The sequence below is a fragment of the Bubalus bubalis genome, chromosome 2 (genome assembly GCF_019923935.1).
Source record: "Bubalus bubalis isolate 160015118507 breed Murrah chromosome 2, NDDB_SH_1, whole genome shotgun sequence".
NCBI lineage: Eukaryota > Metazoa > Chordata > Mammalia > Artiodactyla > Bovidae > Bubalus > Bubalus bubalis.
In genome coordinates, this window is record NC_059158.1 from 93,959,001 (window position 1) to 93,980,002 (window position 21,002).

Genomic DNA, 21,002 nt, shown 5'->3' on the forward strand with positions numbered 1-21,002 from the left:
ATTGATATGAAGCACTCATTACAAATACTCACAAAACCCACTGTGATGGGAAGTCATACTCTACTTTGACAGTTTTTGATTTTTTAAAAATAAATTGGTAGTGGTCAACATAGGTTACATTACACTTTAGAAGATGAATTAAGAAGGAAACATGAAATAGCAACCCTTAGACTATTGCTTGGCTTACTGGACTTACTGGCTTGTGGACTTACTTGGCTTACTGGTTTGTGACTAAGTCACAAACCAGAAGAAGATGGCACATGGTTTATTTCTCCAGATCTGATGCTAAAAGCACAGTGAAGATAATTTCCTCATCATTAAAATTGCAACATGTCATTCTTGTGACATTTAAAGATTGTTTCATAGAGAACATCAATGCTCATTCAGGTGCTTGCTGAAGAAGCTGTATTTAATCCAAAATTTTCTCCTCTTACCAAGCTTCCAATATCAACCCCATCCTCTCTGTAGATAATCTTTTGCTTTCCACTCTTCTTGAGATCACAGAAGCTGACCCAAGTTTCTATTTATTTTTACCTTGAAATATCTCATACAGGCTTAGTTGTTTCTTTCTATTTTAGGAGGGAGAGTCAACTCTCTAAAGCTAAATTCTGCCCTTAAGACCTTGAACTCAAATAGAGGAACACTAGACTGGGAGCAAAAGGTGTGGGTTTGATGCTCAGCCCTGACAACTTCTAGCTGCATGACTTAGTTTCTTTGCAACTCAAAACCTTTAATTATAGAAAAAGACAACAATACTCATTCACAGTGCTTTGATAAGAACACAGTGAAACAATAAGCATAAAACTGTGTTGCAAACTAAAAAGTGGTACTTTTCCATATCTTTAGAATATTCTTCCAATATCTATAGGCATTAATCTGATCAGTTGTTCCTTCCTCTTTCTTCTTCACTATATCCTAGATTTTTAAATCCTTTCTATCAGCTTACATCTTACTTTATCTATGATAAAATAAGAATAGCAAATATAAACTAATTACTTTGATCATATTTACCCTTTAAGTTACTATGCATTTTCTTCCCTAATTACTGTGAATCTTCTTTAAAAAGTTTTTCTTTTCTCTATGATCTTTATAATTTGATTTTCTTGACATCTTATATTCTAGTATTTTTCTTGATCCTATCATCTAAATTTTCACATGAAGCTTTTTATGAGCTTTCATAATTCTTTATCACTTCTCTGCAGCATTTGACACTGCTGACAATCACCATTACATTCTAAGTTCTTCTGATATATTTTTCTTCTTTCCTGACAGCTTTGATTTTGCATTCACTTTCTCTTTTTTTCTCCCACCTTTAAATGTATGTGCTACCTAAGGACATGCTTTGCTATTCTGCCCTCTGTATTCTCTTTCCTGGCAAATATCCATGCTCAAATACTTATTTAATTATAAGTTCTGTAAACCTAACTTTCAAATATGTCACCTTTCTTACACAATAATTTGCCTCCACTCTGCAGCACATTTTCAATTTCCTCAGATATACCTTTAACTTTCTATGACCTTAAAGAGTCAAGAGTTTCCATTCTGTTCCTCAAAACTGAAAAGAAAGCATGTAGGTCCTGGGGCCTTCTCTTGCAATGTCAGAGAAATGCTCAAGGAGCACTAGATTTTCATCAGGTCTAATTATCACTCATCATTCCAGTGTTAGAGTGGGACATTTTACCCTTAAACAGTTAATTTCTATATTCCTATCTAATTCAGAAATTACAAAAGTTAAGATAATTTCTCAAACCCAAATAAAAAAATAGAATATAAAGTTGTTTTACCAATTAAGGTGCAGAATGTAAAATCATAAGTAAAACTGTAAGGTCCTACAGTCCAGCATAGGGAACTATATTCAATATCCTATAATAAACCATGATGTAAAAACATATAAAAAATGAATGTCTAATGTGTATAACTGAGTCACTATGCTGTACAACAGAGATTGATATAACATTGGAAATCAACTATACTTCAATAAAAAATAAAATTAAAAAACAAATAAAATGTTGGTTGACCAAATAAAATGGGGAAAATATATAAGACCAAGACTGCATATTGCTGAACTATGAAAAAACAAAACGAATAGAAAAGTGTAATCAAATCTTTGACAATGGAGGAACTCATGTAGAAACATGTTTTAGTATCCAGGCACATCATGGTGGCAACAGAGAAATGCTACACCACAATATTTATTTCAATTTTTGCATATTTCTAGTATAAATCAGTGGCTAGTTTGATAATAAAATATTTTAAGAATTTGTAATCAATCAAGTTCGAATTCCTGCAGATATAATGAAATCTATTAAGATGAATATATTTTTACAGGTAATTTAAAAATCTATTAAAAATCTCCAACTACCTTTTCAATGGCACTTAAAACTCAATCTTACTGATAATTAATATTCAAATTCTGAACAGTTGTATCAATCTTCCCTCAATATTATTTCATACCCTCAAAAGAATCATTGCTAGTATCTAGAACCAGTTATTGCTGAAATCATTCAGCCTTATTTAAATAAATCTCATAATTGGTTTCCTTTTTAAACTACATTTCTGGTTGACTAGAACAACAGTGAAATGATCGGTAGTCATGCACTTAAGACAGACATCACCAACAGTGACAGTATAATCATAGCTTAAGACGTTGCACATTTACTGCAGTAGTTACCATAGAGACTTAAATTTGGCTCTTTAATACAAAGTACATGAATTTCATTTTGAATGCATTCATTTTGGTTAGCAAGGTGCACCAGCTTTCCTAGTTGAATGCACATATATTGGCACAACAATTTTGGAATTTTGTCCCAGAAATCTTTAAGGGATCAAACATAGGTATATTTAAAAAAAATAATAATATATTCAGTTCCTGGAGTTTTTAATGGGTACTTCATTACTTCATCATGTGAAGCCTAGTTTGGCATATATATATATATATATATATATATATTTAATGGTTTCAGTTCAGTTCAGTTCAGTCTCTCAGTCGTGTCTGACTCTTTGCGACCCCATGAATTGCAGCACGCCAGGCCTCCCTGTCCATCACCAACTCCCGGAGTTCACTCCAACTCACGTCCATTGAGTTGGTGATGCCATCTCATCCTCTGTCGTTCCCTTTTCCTCCTGCCCCCAATCCCTCGTTTAGTGATATCTTATTAAAGTAATTCTCAAGAGGAAAAACAAAAGGTAGGGGAACCAGATATTCTAGCCTAAACTTAGGTGTGGTTCAAGCACAAAGAAGGAATGAACACAGTAGCAAAGTTCTGAGATTTTACTGATTTCAGGTCCCTGATCCTCTCCTGCCCTCCTGTCTACAAGACTTGAAATTTTAATTTATAAATTCTTCCCTGGTTATCTTAGATCATAGAAATTTTTCCTTTGAATTTAATGAGCTTTATATTTGCACCTTGAAATGATCCTAAACTATATTATACTCTCCAAACCTTCAATAAATTTAGGGGTGATCTATCTACAGATATACCATTCACAGTGTCCAGTGCAGGTCTAGGTATATAATTATTTATACTGATTGATGGGTAAAATGGGAGTAGATTGATACATAAGCATATAAAGGTAATCTAAAGTATAATGCAAACATTATTGATGCATTAAAATTAAAACCAAACACATGGGAGAAAGAACCTTTTGAGATCCATTACGATAATACATGTAAAATAATTCTATAAGGCACTATTCAAATGTAAAGCCTCACCAAAAAATAAACTCCTAGAGGAGTTTTGTTCATTTGAGGACCTATTATTCTGAGAGAATAAGCTGTTCCTAATTTTAAAATAGGAAAGCTTTCCTTTACCCAAAGCATTAGGATATTTATGTTCTTACAGACTTGGCATGAGAGATGTGATACTCTTGCATTATGTTCCACAGTGAACGTTCTCTTTGCAAATCCTTGAAAAGCTGGATCCTTCCTGTCAGTTTGGTCTCAGCTAAAATGCTTCCTTAGAATGCGCTTCCTTGACCACTCCAAAATAATGCAATGCTCCACCTCTCACTGGATTTTCTTCAAAGCACTCACCTTTATTTGAAATTAACAGACTGCTTTTTATTTTTTTTTGCTGTTTATTCATTTATCATGTATCTCCCTCTGGCACAAGTTCTATGAGACTATGGACTAATCTTCTACAGGTCTGTATGTCCAATTACTAAGAAATATTTATAAATTAAATAATAAAATTCTCCAAAGTAAATTTACTTATAAACTTCACTTGAATTTAATGGCAGGTTTATTTCATTTCCTCAAACCCAGGATATATAATTTAAATGATCCTTAAAATTTCAAAACTCGAAATAGTTGTGGAAGTTATTTAACTCTCCCTGTTCATTAAGGGGAAAAGAAAAAAAATGGGACCTTAATTTATAAAATAAATAGTTCAAAGTCAATTCACTGAGCACATATTTAGATACAAAAAGGATATTAAACATTTCATTATCAAAATATCTTAGGTGCACTTTAAATGTAAATCAGCAGCATAATTGACTTAATTATCAGTGCCATTTCGTATGATTAAGTACACTTAATGGGAAGCTTTAGTAAAATATGGCCATGACAGGAAGTGTCAAACTTTTCCATGCAATAATTCTGAGCACATTAAACTCTTCAGAAAGTTCTTTTTATTGCCATAAATTCAAATAGTTAAACTGAGGTTCTTCATATTTAGAATCATATGGATTTTTATAGTTAATGTGAATACACATTATAGTTAATGTGAATATAGTTAATATTTCTTCCCTACACATTAGCAGAGAAGAATCAAAAAAACAGTCAGAATTAGTGTGTTTTACAAAAGAGACATTTCAGATATTTGTCCCTAATAAAGTTTGTTGGTTTCTTAATGCGCTAAAATTCAGTAAAAAGCTAAGTGAATCTGGTTTATTGCTATTGCCTCCTACAAGGAAATTCTGCATAGCATCTTTGAAAGATACCTGCATTTGTTAAAGAAAAACATTGTCCAAAATGTTTTTATCAAGTTTTAGAAATCATAGATTCTCTTTTCTGTATTTTTGCTTCCATTTAATGGTTTAATTCAAGAAAACAGTGCCAAAATTTAATCTTAAAATTTATCCCAGTATTTCTGAATAAACCCCATAAAGAATTATTCAACTCTGGTTTATATATTAATGGAAATAAAATGCAGATTTTACAGATTACTATTTTCATATAATCTTAACTCCATTTTCCCCATTTTATGCATTTCATACATATCCATCTTCAAACTTTCATAATTCCTGAATTTTCTTAATTATCTAACACCTTCTGGATGTCTGGTGAGTCTTCTGCACTGTAGGCAGATTCTTTACCATCTGAGCCACCTGATAAGCATACCTCTCAACACTCATTTGCAATAGATATTATATTGTAAACTTTTAAAAATAAATATATTTATTATTATACTATATACTTTATATTAACTACAATTAACTTATATCTGGGTCTTCATGAATATTTAACTATTTGCACTCAGACTCACATACACATAAATTTATACAGGTAGATAGATGATTGATAGATAGATGGATAAAATAAAATAAACAGAACAAACAGAATAAGTTGAATTTCAGATGCTTATATATGCAGGCTGACAAATATAGTGTACATTTACATTATCAGAGAAACACTCTCATGATAAGAATTCAGGTCACAAAAAAGAAGCAGTGAATGTCATCAGTTCAAGAAGGCACTAAACTGTGAGCTATACTATTACTTCCAAAAAATATTTTTTATAAAAAAATCACTTTTAGAGATAACTGCTGCTGCTGCTGCTGCTAAGTCGCTTCAGTCATGTCCGACTCTGTGTGACCCCATAAACGGCAGCCCACCAGGCTCCCCCATCCCTGGGATTCTCCAGGCAAGAACACTGGAGTGGGTTGCCATTTCCTTCTCCAATGCATGAAAGTGAAAAGTGAAAGTGAAGTCGCTCAGTCATATCTGACTCTTCATCACCCCATGGGCTGCAGCCTACCAGGCTCCTCCGTCCGTGGGATTTTCCAGGCAAGAGTACTGGAGTGGGGTGCCACTGAATAAACTGACTATAAAAGGGAAAAGTCAATCAAAGTTGCTCAGTCATGTCCGACTCTTTGCGACCCCATGGACTATACAGTTCATGGAATTCTCCAGACCAGGATCCTGGAGTGGGTAGCCTTTCCATTCTCCAGGGGATCTTCCCAATCCATGGATTGAACCAAAGTCTCCTGCATTGCAGGTAGGTTCTTTACCAGCTGAGCCACAAGGGAAGCCCTATAAAAGAGAACCAGAGATTAATATCAAGTTCTAGTGTACCTAAGTCCCCTACAATGATTTATATTTCTAAAACAAAGTACATCTCAATGTAGCATATGTTTATGAGGTTAAACATTACATGGATGACTATCCAACATAATATCTATTCTCATATTTTGCTTTTGTGGACTAGAAAGTTCAAATGAAGAAGTATAGTTATCAAAATGACTAAGCCTTAGGGTATTATAACTTTAAAAACAAAACAAGTTCTGCTAACATTTTCTAACATTATCCTAAAGTTTGATTAATATATAATTTTCCTGTTGTTCACTTGTGTTTTCTAAAGGAGCAAGGAAATCAAATACGCATTATGGTTAACATTCAAAATAAAATTCTAAAACATTTATTTTAGAAAATAGAGTTTTGTGTATATATCTAAATTAAATATTATATGATCCTATTGACCCAATGTTCTGAAATATATATAATAGATTTAACACAGTCTCTAGAAACAATGTCTTAGCTACCCCTTATCTAAAAGTATTTTATTCTATGATTTCAATTAAAAGAAGAATAAAGAGACTGAAGAGATATGTTCAAACAACTGTTTAAGTTAGAGTGGTGGCCCAAATGCCAGAAAATCTCATTGTAAGCACAGAAGTAAAAATTTTAAGCCATCTGCAGCATGTTTAAGGTTTATCCTGCACTAGGTAGATAACTTTAGAGTAGTTTTCTGGATTAAATAATTGCTAGTGGTTTATATTCTTTATGGAGGTATACATGAACAAAATCTTTCAGACTTTTAGGTCTGTTTATGACCTCTTAGACTTTAAAAGAGGCTGCTGCTGCTAAGTCGCTTAAGTCGTGTCCGACTCTGTGCGACCCCATGGACTGCAGCCTACGAGGCTTCTCCGTCCATGGGATTCTCCAGGCAAGAACACTGGAGTGGGTTGCCATTTCCTTCTCCTTAAAAGAGGCTAATAAGATACAGACTTTCAGTTATAAGTTCTAACATCTAATGTACAGTTTGGTGACTATAGTTAATAATTCTGTGTTATATACCTGAAATTTGTTAAAAGTAGATCTTAACTATGTGAGGTGATGAATATGTTAATTAGCTTGATTGTGATAATCATTTCCCACATAACATATGTATAGCATCATGATGTAAAACTCAAATAGATACAATTTTTGCCAATATATCTGGAGTAGGGAAAGAGGCTAAGAAGTTTCTATGTTAATATTAAGTCAGTACTTTATAATATTTAAATAAAAGTGTTCTACAAAACCATCTTCACCAAAATTGGGGATAACACATGAACTTGATTAAGTTAACTTAGTTAAAAGATTTCTATTATAGTCTAGTTTCTATGACTAGCCAAATAAAACAAATACAGTCAAGTTTTACGTACTGACAGACAATCCAATATGCTCAAATTTACATGAACTAAATTTAAATAAAGCAAACAGTTCTAACAGATATAACTCAACTAGACTTTTGTCAAAATTTATTTCTATTTAATAAATTATTATGATTGACATTTTCAGTTGTAAAAATTGTAATTGCTTGAATTTTTTTCAGAAAATTCATTACTTTCAATAATTTCACAAACCTTAGTAATACAATCCCCAAAAAGTCTACAAATTTTTGCCTCATTTACCATGCTATTCTGTTCAATAAGAACCTCTGCCTTTCATTTTTCCATTATATATTATGTCAACTCAAATTTCTTTTCTACTTCATTGCTTGTGAAATTTCAGTATAAATGGACTTCACATCATGAAACATGTTCTTCAGATAAATATATTGCTACTTTTATAGTGATCTAGAAGGACAGAAAATTGGGGCATTTGAAGTAAATCCCATTCTGTTAATTAAACTACTGATTGTTGTCAAATGAGCTTATTTTTTAAGGGTAGTGATAATAAAATGAAAATTTCCATAGTATGGTACAGTTCATAAAAATTCAATAAGTATTGTCTTATTTAACCTACATAGTTGTCCTGAGAGGTAGATGGTTAGAATCATACTGAGGGTATTTAAAAAGAAACTAGGCTAAGATACAATGAGAACCTCAGCTAGACTGTAGAAGTCTATAGCTGACTGGATATCATCAGTTATATTTTTTCTTCATTTGTTTCTCTTTGGAATATGTTTCTCTTTTTCTGTGTGTGTGTGTGTGTGTGTGTGTGTGTACATGCACATGCTTTAATACTTATCAACTTTACTGAAGTATAGTTAACGTACACTGGACTTGCCAACTACAAAATGGAACTTGCCATTGACAAACTTACCCGCTTGTCAATGCAGGAAACGTAAGAGATGCAGGTTCAATCCCTAGGTCGGGAAGATCCCTTGGAGTAGGAAATGGCAACCCACTCCAGTATTCTTACTGGGAGAATCCCATGGACAGAGGAGCCTGGTGAGCTACAGTGCCATGTGGCTATAAGAGTTGGACATGACTGAAGCGACTTAGCACACACATGGGCACTTGCCATCTTCCTCTACAAGGATTAAATTATGTGCTGCTGCAATTGCCGACCTCCAACATCCCCTGAAGGAGTTCAGGGTGGAGAGCAGAAATGAGACACTCTGTGCTCCAGGAAAACTAGCAGGGCAGGTCTTCAGATATGTATTTTTAGGTTGATTTTATATGCCCATTTTTGTATCTCCTCATATCTAGAAAAGAACTATCCTTAATGGTAATGGCTGTTTCTTGTGACTAGGAGAAGCTTCACAAGATCAGTAGAAACTTTCTGGAAAAATATGTGCTTGATTCCATGTATTCCCCCTTTACCAAAGGCACATATATACTGACTGACCTTTCCCCCTGCCTCTTTGGAACAGTTTCTCAAAGCTATCTGAGGTGCTGTCTCCCAGGCTCAGTCCTCATTTTGTCCCAAATAAAACTTAACTCACAACTCTCATGTTGTGCATATTTTTAAGTTGACAGAGTAAGTGATGCTGACTAGTGTCATGACTTGTTCAAAACCGCACAGCTTAGACCACTAAAACAATAACACCTGCCGCCTATGACACAATTTATGTGTGACAAATGGGGGTGATCAGCACTATGTACATCATCGCATTTAATAGTCCCCTGCTGCTGCTAAGTCGCTTCAGTCGTGTCCGACTCTGTGTGACCCCATAGACGGCAGCCCACCAGGCTCCCCTGTCCCTGGGATTCTCCAGGCAAGAACACCGGAGTGGGTTGCCATTTCCTTCTCCAAGGCATGAAAGTGAAAAGTGAAAGTAAAGTTGCTCAGTCATGTCCAACTCTTTGAGACCCCATGGACTGTAGCCTACCAGGCTCCTCCATCCATGGGATTTTTCCAGGCAAGAGTACTGGAGTGGGGTGCCATTGCCTTCTCCTTAATAGTCCCCTAGTACAAGTCAAAAAAGTGATGCAATCTTTCTTACGTATATGGACAAACTAGAGCTTAGGAGACCTGATGCCTTACCCTCACACAGATAATAGGTGCTAGAGCCTTGGTCTTGAACCCACGATGCCTCCCTTCCAGACCATACTTGTAACCTTCCCTTGTAGCTCAGTTGGTAAAGAATCTTCCTGCAATGCAGGAGACCTGAGTTCAATTCCAAGCTTGAGAAGATCCCCTGGAGAAGGAAATGGCAATCCACTCCACTATTCTTGCCTAGAAAAATCCCATGGACAGAGAAGCCTGGCAGGCTACAGTCCATGGGGTCATAAGAGTCAGACACGACTTAGTGACTAAACCACAACCACCACATTTCAGGGCAGGGGGACACTCTTCTGAGTCCTTTTCTGCCTTCTGACTTTTTATGACTCAGTTGGTTCTACAATGCAGATTATCTCATATATTGTGTGGTTTTAGAAATACTGCCCTTGTGCTATTGGCTCATGCAAGGCAAGGACTTTTGGTGGTGATGCTTTTTGGATGGTACTGATGCTGCCATCAGGGATATTATTTAAAAATACATGACACCTTTGATGATAAAGTCATATTATACTGGGTTAATTTTGTCATAAACTATTTTATATGGATATTCATTTCTGAGTTCCTCCTATCTAGAATTTCAACCACTAAGAATTTCCCACATCTGCTGCTTTATATTCCTCTTCCCTTCCTTAGTTTTTTTCTCTTAAACACTATCACTAACATAGTAACATATTTTATTTCTCTTATTCACTGTCTGTATCCTTCACTAAAATATAAGTTCCATAGGACACACAGTTTTGTCTATTTTGTTCACAACTCTGTGCCCTGCACCTATTGAGCAGGAAATAAATATCGGTTAAAAATTAACATTTATATCTTAGGACTTATGTTATTTCAATGATTGTTGTGTAATGAAGTAGAAAACAGTATCTGAGACTAATTTTTCAAGAGCACTTGGATCTACTTGTATGTATTTTCACTGGACATGCATTATGCATAGGAGGCTACAGTCTATTAGAAAAAGATTAAATACCTAGATGAGACCACATTCTCAGTATTCTGGAAGAAGATTGCATTTATATATTAACTTCTCCTCTTTCTCCTGATAATACCACTATTTGGGGGTTGTCATGTCATGGAGGGATGAATCTGATTAGGGGCAGTAGTGGTATAGAAATCAGCAGCATTGTCACTGGTCTCAGAATGCTGGGGTTCAATTTTCAACTGTTCTACTTACTAGTTCTATACATATTAGAAGTCACTATTATTTTATGCCAAGAACTTTTATCCAGAGACTTCAAGTGTTTTTTCAGTGCTTTGAAACTGTATTTAAACCTATGGTGTATAGGAGACTAGATGCTTCTTTCTTGGAAGGTCTATCATTTGGATCAGATGTTCAAAGTCTGTCAGTATTTACAATACTTTGGGCATCAAAGATCAAGTGATACTGTTATAAATAAATCCCCTAAAGGATATACCTTTGGATTGACTTAAATATCTATAAACCAGCCATAATAATAATATTTTGCAGGCATTTAATATTTCTCAGTTTTTCATCCTCAAGTCTACATAGACCAGAGCTACAAGACAACTATATCTTTCAGTTCAGTTCAGTTCAGTCGCTCAGTCATGTCCAACTCTTTGTGACCCCATGAATCACAGCACGCCAGGACTCCCTGTCCATCACCAACTCCCAGAGTTTACCCAGACTCATGTCCATTGAGTCGGTGATGCCATCCAACCATCTCATCCTCTGTCGTCCTCTTCTCCTCCTGCCCTCAATCTTTCTCAGCTGCAGGGTCTTTTCAAATGAGTCAGCACTTCACATCAGGTGGGCAAAGTATTGGAGTTTCACCTTCAACATCAGTCCTTCCAATGAACACCCAAGACTGATCTCCTTTAGGATGGATTGGATGGATCTCCTTGCAATCCAAGGGACTCTCAAGAGTCTTCTCCAACACCACAGTTCAGAAACATCAATTCTTCGGCACTCAGCTTTCTTTATAGTCCAATTCTCACATCCACACATGATTACTGGAAAAACCATAGCCTTGACTAGATGGACCTTTGTTGACAAAGTAATGTCTCTGCTTTTTAATAGGCTGTCTAGGCTGGTTATAACTTCCCTTCCAAGGAGTAAGCGTCCTTTAATTTCATGGCTGCAATCACCATCTGTAGTGATTTTGGAGCCCCCCAAAATAGAGTAAGCCAGTTTCCCCATCTATTTCCCATGAAGTGATGGGACCGGGTGCCATGATCTTAGTTTTCTGAATGTTGAGCTTTAAGCCAACTTTTTCACTCTCTTCTTTCAATTTCATCAAGATGCTCTTTGGTTCTTCTTCACTTTCTGCCATCTTTACTACTATTATAATCACTGTCTCACAGTTGAGGTTAAGTAATTTGCCTATATATGGCCTCCACAGGTGGTTTAATGGTAAAGAACCTGCCTGCAATGCAGGAGAAAGGAGTTGGATCCCTGGGTCAGGAAGATCCCCTGGAGAAGGAAATGACAACTCCAGTATTCCTGTCTGGGAAATCCCATGGACAGAGGAGTCTGGCGGACTCCAGTCCATGGGGTTGCAAAGATTTAGACATGACTAAGTGACTACACAATAAAAATTTTCCTATACTAACATGACAGTGACAAGAAAACCTCATGTATAAAAAAAATACTATTGAATTTTACTGACAATAATGCCTATGTATTGCTTCTTTGAGAGTAAAAGTATGTTAGGTTGCCTCAGTTGAGTCTGACTCTTTGCAGCCCCATGGACTATAGCCTGCCAGGTTCCTCTGTCCATGGAATTCTCCAGGCAAGAATACTGGAGTGGGTGTCCATGCTCTTCTCCAGGGGATCTTCCTGACATAGGGACAGAACCTGAGTCTCATGTCTCCTGCACTGAGGTGGGTTCTTTACCACCACCGTCATCTGGAAAGGCGTATTAAGTAAAAGCACCAGGCCCTATTCATTTTTGCAGCCTCAGTATCTGTAAAGTGCAGCAAATATACTACATGTTCCATATATGTGTGCTGTATAATAATTAAGCTGGATATTAGACACAGATCTTCTGATTATGAATCCCTAACATATTCTCATTTCATTAAGTCACACATCTTTTTATGAAATTAATCTAAAGGAGAGTGTCATCCCTTTGCTAATATATTGTTCTAATATTTTCTCTTATTCAACATATTCCTCAGCCAGGGTACCAACTATTAAATAAACACATATCCATGTCACACAAAGAAAAGTAAAACACTAATCAAGAGACTAATAAAGAGAAAAATACACACTTTGTTTCTACTGATAATATATGGAAACTAAAGACAATCAATGTTTTAAACATTCAAAGACCATTTGCTTATTAGTACTTCATTTCTTACAAAGAAGATGTATCATATTATTCCACTATATTCTTTCCTAACTAAATTCTTCCCTAACACATCTGTCAATCAGTTAGGTGAAGATCACCCATCCAATCTGAGAGCTCTGTGATGAAGATAAGGGTAGTCTATTGACAGAGAATCAAGCTTAACAGGTGAGCAGAAAAAAGGTGAATAAGACTGTTAGAAAAGAAGGGGGGAAAAAGATGAGCAACAGGATCACTAGATATTACTAATGTTGCTACATTGGTGTTTTTTTCCTTATGAATTTCAACCACAGCATTCAAGGAATATTGGTTAACTAATGTATAAATACTCTTTTCATTAAGTCTAAGCATATGAGAAAACTGTTTTTAATCTTTTGAATATACTTTCTTTCCTTCCTAACTCCCTTCCTTCCATCTCTTTTCTTCTTCCTTTTTTAACTGTTAGCTTTTATATTCTGTACTTTGAGAACCACACTGAGTAAAAAATTTGGGTCTCCAAATGTTCCAAAGATTGTGCAAAGATGAATCACGTACTTGACAGGAAGAAGAAATTCCTCAGTATGCTACTAAGCTTTGTGGGGCAAGTTCCATTGGACTATAAGTATATAAACAAATACAGAAAGAATAAAATTCCATTAACTAATGATCTCAGACACTGGACTGTAAGGATGATTTATAGGCAAAAAGTTGTATAACAAAGACATCCTAGTGCTTCTAAAATAATCCATATTATCCAAGATCCATTAAATTTCACATTATATAAACTCAAAGGAATTCTTATTCTCAGATTTTGACATTTGCTTACACAACATCAAATATATTTATATTTGTGAACAATAAAGCTTACTTTCTAAATGAGAAATTAAAAGGCATAACTCTTAAACTTCATAGATAAATATATCTAAACTATAATAATTTTGTTGTACAAATAATGCAGCAAAACAACAGTGTTTCAAATAACATGTCAAATTATAGAAAGAGAAACAACAGTATTACTAACAACTAATTTTTAAATGATATTGAATGTGGTTTGAAGAAAAAAACAGTATGTTATGCCTCATGATTTCTTAGTAAGAAGGAACATTTATGTGTTCATATTTAAAATTTTCAAATGCAACATTAAAATTATTAATATACTTCCTAGTATCAGATATATGATGGATTAATTCTTAAATTTTGTTTACTTGGAAGGCCATTTAAAAAGTGCATTTGCATTATTAAAACTCATTCATCAAACAATAATGTCTATGATTGTGAAAACAGTCATGCTACTTGAATTATCCAGAATGCCTTTGAACACAGGTTATTCTTAAAGGCATTTGAGAATAACCTCAAGCAGCACTTTTAAATATAGATATCATAACACTTTCAAGTTTCAGTTCAAAAACACCAAGTGATTTTTAGGGTTATGCTTTATTTCAAAAATAAAGCCCTTCTTTATTTAAAAAACTAAAAGCCCTAATACCTTTGAACTATGTATACAAGAATTATTTTGAAAATTTTAAAAATGCCTCTAATTTCCCATTTAATGGTAAATATTGCATGCAAAAAGACTCTAGCTTCTAAACAAGTATTAAAATGACCAACTGATCAGTAATTTGTATCATTTCACAAAAAAGATCTGACAGTAAATTACTGAGTCTACACATGCATGCTACGGCATAGTATCTTCAGAGTCAAAAAATAAAGTAAAATGAAATTACCCTAAAAGACATTTCAAGATTCTCTCCACCCCAGATATCCATTCCTGCATCGTAAGTTCCTATCTCTTCAAAGTAGTTTCTGTCAATAGAAAATAGGCCACCAGCCATAGTTGGGGTCCTAGTTGAAAAAAAAACAAAAACAAAAGAATATCTTTTGAAAACAATGTGTGGAGTTTAATGAGACTATAGCAAATATTTCTGAAACATTTTAAATAAAAAGCAGTATAGTTAAAAATTTCAAACTGAAAACATAAAGCCAAATTATAAGAGGTTTTAAAATTAATAAATAGCATTTTATTTCACATTTTCTGTAAAACTAAACTTATATTAGTCTATAGTTTTTCTTATGGGTGATCAAATAGATATAAGGAACACTGGCCATTTAAGACAGGGGCATATACATCCTGTGTGAAAGGCGTAGTGAAGAGAAATCTGTGTTCTTATCACTGTCCTTAAAGAGCTGAACTAGTCATGAAACTTCTAGTTGTGATCCTGTCACCTAATTATAAATTATTTTAACATGAACTCTAGAAACCTATGGAAATGGTTTCTCTATGAAAAGATCTACAATCTATTTGAATAGGAAAAAATAAGTGCTGTGAAATATTTATAGGTAATAAATATCTAATAATAGTTACATAAGTATCATAATAGCTTTACTTCTAATTGTCTACAGCTAATTGTTTTACCTAATTACAATGATAAAATGAATCATATAACTCTATAGACAAACATAAATCCTGTATACTATTCACGGGTTTAAAAGGACATTTGGCACAGATCCAAAACTTTTTACTAGGAATAAATGATTTTGGTTGTCACATTCAAACTTTCTCTGTAGAAACTAAGAAATCAGGTGCTAACTTTCACAAGGACTAATTATTGATCTTAAAAGATTAATTAAATCAGTAGTTAATATGTGACCTACACAAAGTCTTTCTGTAAAAGCAGTATACAGTGAAACTGAAAAAGAAAGTTCTAGTTCACAAATGAATCTATCTATACAACCAATGATTATTTCTGAATAGAGATTTTCAAGCTTCATAGCACATTAGCAGCCCCTGACACACCCTGAAAAAACTACACTTCTGTGTTTGGGTAATTCTCTCAGGTTTAGATTTAATTGGCCGGGAATGGGGCCAGATTTTTGATACTGTGTAAAGGTCCTAAGTGATTCTACCGTGCTGCTAAATTTACTAGATCGGAAACTCTGATCTAGTAACTTAGATTTAGGATGTTCATTCAGGTACACTTGACCTTTGAACAACGTGGGTTTGAACTGCTTGGGTCCAGTTATATGCAAATATTTTAAAAAGTAAATGCCACAGAACAATCCAGTGTTGGGTGAGTCATCTGATGTGGAAGAACCTTGGATACCAAGGGCCTGGTATAAAGTATACTCAGCTTAACCTCTGTGTTATTCAATGGTAGTTTGAGATTAAAACTCAATGTTTTTTCTCAAAATTATGTCCTCTTCTGCCACAGGATGTGCTCGTGTCCTCTAACTGAACAGTGTATTTCATTGAAAAACCTCAATATAATATTGTCCTTGGATACCTACCATATCACAGAGTTCTCTATTTCTCCTAGTGCTATCACTGTTCTACACTCAGGCAATTAACTGTGCATTAGTTGGAGCAGCAGAGCCTCACTTGGTCTGAGCTGTTTTATTACTTCTAGTCTTGCTGGGTTCCTATCATGGATGGTATCATTGACCTACTGAGTTGTAATGAGAAACAGTAATAAAGCTAAGCAGATGCTAATTATGACATAGCCATGACCCTCACATGACTGGGGTTTTGGAAGTCCATGGAAATAACTATGTAAGGTACCACACTGCTGAATACTCTATTTAATGAAATGAGGAACAGAAATTGCTACAATTATCCTATTATAATGTAACAAAGTGCTTAAGAATGTTAAATGATGCATTTTTAATGATCAGTTCAGAGTGCCCATTCACTTGTGTATTTTCTAATAAATAACAAATGCATTTAACTTAAATACATGTATTGAGTTTCATCTTATAGTTGGTGATGATTCCTACAAATACGTGAGAAATATATAATAAATGGCAACAATAAATTACATGTTAACCATAAGAATGACTCAAATAAGTTTCACTTTTACTTGAAAAGTAACAAAATCTTTCAAAAATTTGCAATTGCTCAAAAAAAAAAAAATCCTGTATTTTCTGAAGATGGATGCTACTAGGACTTTTTTTTTTTTTTTTTTGTATTTGAAATGGCAATTAGCTCTCTCAAACAGTGCAAAGATATTATTCTGCATTAAATAATATCTACAGCTGTAGCCAGTGCTGTGTGGCGTGTTCTATTCTAAGTTAACTGCTCTGTAGTGTCGCCCATGAACTGTTTACATACACCTGTGCAGACCTTAAGTGTTCAGAGTATTTAGAAAATATAAAACCTTGATTATAGTTGAGTTAGCTAAGATGATCTTTTTAAGCATCTCTACAATGTCACACCAACCAATTCAATCAATTACATGGGGGGCGGGGGGAAGTAATCAGCCAAATGGCCGTGAATATTACCTACCACACAGCAAATAGGTGAAGATGAACTGAGGAAATAGAACTAAAGTACTTAGCATAGTGTATGGCACATTATAAATAGTTAATAAGGCTTGGTAATAAATCTTTATAGTTGCTAATGTTAATCATTCAAACAAAAGTCTTAAGTGTCCAATTAATTTTGGCTCCCTATAATGCTCTCATTTTGGATTGCAAAATCATCTAAAAACACTTCAGATCCAAGATGCTGAACTTTGAAATCTGCTTCACTGAATAAAAGCTTCAATTTTTTAACCCTTCCTATTTAAATCCTTTGGAAGTCCTTTTGATGATATGTTTCTTTAGCTACTCCATATTCTCACAGATGATCTCCCTTTACAAATCATTTACTTCCCTCCTCCTACCCACTCTCCAAGACCCTACTATGTCAGTAAACACCTGGCTGAGCACATTAGGTTCTCTGTCCTTGCCTGACTACATTCTTTATATAAATATTAATATTATACAGACAAAGCTCTGTATAGTCAAAGCTATGGTTTTTCCAGTAGTCATCTATGGATGTGAGAGTTGGACCATAAAGAAGGCTGAGCACCAAAGAACTGATGTTTTTGAATTATGATGTTGGTGAAGACTCTTGAGAGTCCCTTGGACTGCAAGGAGATCAAACCAGTCAATCCTAAAGGAAAGCAGTCCTGAATATTCATTGGAAGGACTGATGCTGAAGCTGAAGCTCCAATACTTTGGCCACCTGATGTGAAGAGCTGACTGATTGGAAAAGACCCTGATGCTGGGAAAGATAGAAGGCAGGAGGAGAAGGGGACGACAGAGGACGAGATGGTTGGATGGCATCACCGACTCAATGGACATGAATTTAAGCAAACTCCGGGAGATGTTGAAGGACAGGGAAATCTGGCCTGCTGCAGTTCATGGGGTCAAAAAGAGTATTCAGGACTGAGCGCCCGAACACAAACAGGAAATATTAGTTCTTGGGTAAATTTACCATTCCTCATCCACTTCTGTTCCTAAAACCTCGAGAATCAGGGAAATAACAATAAGCTGAGGTCATCTGGTCATGATAAAAGTCCATGTTATTGACTCTCTGCTCAGGCCATGAACAGCTAACAATCCTTTTATCTGTTTACTTGTTTACCTTGTCTCATCTTATATGAATCTTCCCCAAAAGTTTCAGACTCTTCTCAAAAAACTGAAGATTAAAGAAACGCATAAAATCTAAACTCTCTCAGTCATGAAATCTAACCTCTCTCAATCTCTATGTTAAAATTGTGTGTTTCTCAGGGCCTCTTCCTTCTTCTTGTCTTGGTGGGGGGTAGGGGGTGGGGGGGGTAATGTCTCCTCTCCTCTGAATATGGAATAGTATTCATTCTTCTGCCTCAGTCAGCTCTTTTCTGACTATAAGCACACTTTTTCTTTTCTTTTTTTTTTTTAAATCACACATTGATTGAGCTTCAACAATATTGTGTATTTTACAAATGGAAGGCTTATGGCAACTCTGAGTCAAGTCTGTGCTTAGTTGCTTAGTTGTGTCTGACGCTTTGTGACCCAGTGGACTGTAGCCCACCAGGCTCTTCTGTGCATGGGGATTCTCCAGGAAAGAATACTGGAGTGGGCTTCCATGCCCTTCTCCAGGGGATCTTCCCAACCAGGTCAATATATTGCAGGTGGATTCTTTACCGACTGAACCATAAGGGAAGCCCTTACTGGTGTCATTTTTCCAAGAGCATTTGCCTACACCATGTCTCTGTGTCAATTTTGGTAAATTCATAGTATTTCAAACATTTAAATTATTATTATATTAGCGACGCTGATCTGTAATCAGCTATCTTTGACATTACTATTGTAGTTTGGGCACCATGAACCACGCCCTTATAAAACTGGCAACTTAATCAATCAATGAAGACCTACAAGACCTTCTAGAACTAACACCAAAAAAAGATGTCCTTTTCATCATTAAGGACTGAAATTCAAAAGTAGGAATTCAAGAAACACCTGGATTAACAGGCAAATTTGGCCTTGGAGTATGGAATAAAGCAGGGCAAAGGCTAACAGACTTTTGTCAAGAGAACACACTGGTCATAGCAAACACCCTCTTCCAACAACACAAGAGACAACTCTACACATGGACATCACCAGATGGTCAATACCGAAATCAGATTGATTATAATCCTTACAGCCGAAGATGGAGACACTCTATACAATCAGCAAAAACAAGACTGGCAGCTGACTGTGGCTCAGGTCATGAACACCTTATTGCCAAATTCAGACTTAAATTGAAGAAAGTAGGGAAAACCACTAGACCATTCAGATATGACCTAAATCAGATCCCTTACAATTATACAGTGGAAGTGACAAATAGATTCAAAGGATAGATCTATAGACAGAGTGCCTGAAGAACTATGGACAGAGGCTCTGACATTGTACAGGAGGTAGTGATCAAAACCATCCCCAAGAAAAAGAAATGCAAAATTGCAAAAGGTTGTCTGAGGAGGCCTTACAAATAGCTGTGAAAAGAAGAGAAGCAAAAGGCAAAGGAGAAAAGGAAAGATAAACCCATCTGAATGCAGAGTTCCAAAGAATAGAAAGGAGAGATAAGAAAGACTTCCTCAGTGAACAATGCAAACAAATAGAGGAAAACAATAGAATGGAAAGACTAGAGATCACTTAAGAAAATTAGAGATACCTTCAAAGCAAGATTTCATGCAAAGAGGGACACAATAAAGGACAGAAACGTGATGGACCTAACAGAAACAGAAAATATTAAGAAGAGGTGGCAAGAATACACGGAACTATACAAAAAAGATCTTAATGACCCAGATAACCATGATGATGTGATCACTCACCTAGAGCCTGACATCCTGAAGTGTTATGTCAAGTGGCCTTAGGAAGCACCACTATGAATAAATCTAGTAGAGATGATGGAATTCCAGCTGAGCTATTTCAAATCCTGAAAGATGATGCTGTTAAAGTGCCACACTCAATATGCCAGCAAATTTGGAAAATTCAGCAGTGACCACAGGAATGGAAAAAGTGTTTTCATTCCAATCTCAAAGAAAAGCAATGCCAAAGAATGTTCAAACTACCACACAATTGCACTCATTTTGCACACTAGCAAGGTAATGCTCAAAATTCTCCAAGATAGGCTTCAAAAGTTCATGAACCAAAAACTTCCAGTGAATTCAAGCTGGATTTAGAAAAGGCAGAGGAACCACAAATCAAATTGCCAACACCCTTTGGATCATAGAAAAAGCAAAAGAATTCCAGAAAAACATCTACTTCTGGGTCATTAACTATGCCAAAGCTTTTGACTCTGTGGATCAAAACAAACTGTGGAAAATTCTTAAAGAGATGGGAATACCAGAACACCTTACGTGCCTCCTGAGAAACCTGTGTGCAGGTCAAGGAGCAACAGCTAGAACAGGACATGGAAAAATGGACTGGTTCCAAATTGGGAAAGGAATACATCAAGGCTGTGTATTGCACCCTGCTTATTTAACTTCTATGCAGAGTACATCATGTGAAATGCTGGGCTGGATGAAACAGAAGCTGGAATCAACAAAGCCAGGGAAAATACCAATAACCTCAGATATGCAGATGGCACCACCATTATGACAGAAAGCGAAGAGGAACTAAAGAGCCTCTTGATGAAGGTGAAAGAAGAATGTGAAAAAGCTGGCTTAAAAGTCAACATTCAAAAAATGAAGATCATGGCATCTGGTCCTATCACT

The 21,002-nt window shown here is 35.4% G+C and overlaps 1 protein-coding gene across 3 annotated transcripts in view; it reads right to left on the minus strand.

Moving 5' to 3' along the window:
• Nucleotides 1–21,002, minus strand: part of GALNT13 (polypeptide N-acetylgalactosaminyltransferase 13) — a 962,305-nt gene that overhangs the window by 209,403 nt on the left and 731,900 nt on the right. For all 3 annotated transcript variants that reach the window (XM_044935208.2, XM_044935203.2, XM_045164100.1), the window contains one exon: nucleotides 14,730–14,847. In XM_044935208.2, coding sequence (XP_044791143.2) covers nucleotides 14,730–14,847 — 118 coding nt within the window. The remainder of the gene's footprint in view (nucleotides 1–14,729; nucleotides 14,848–21,002) is intronic.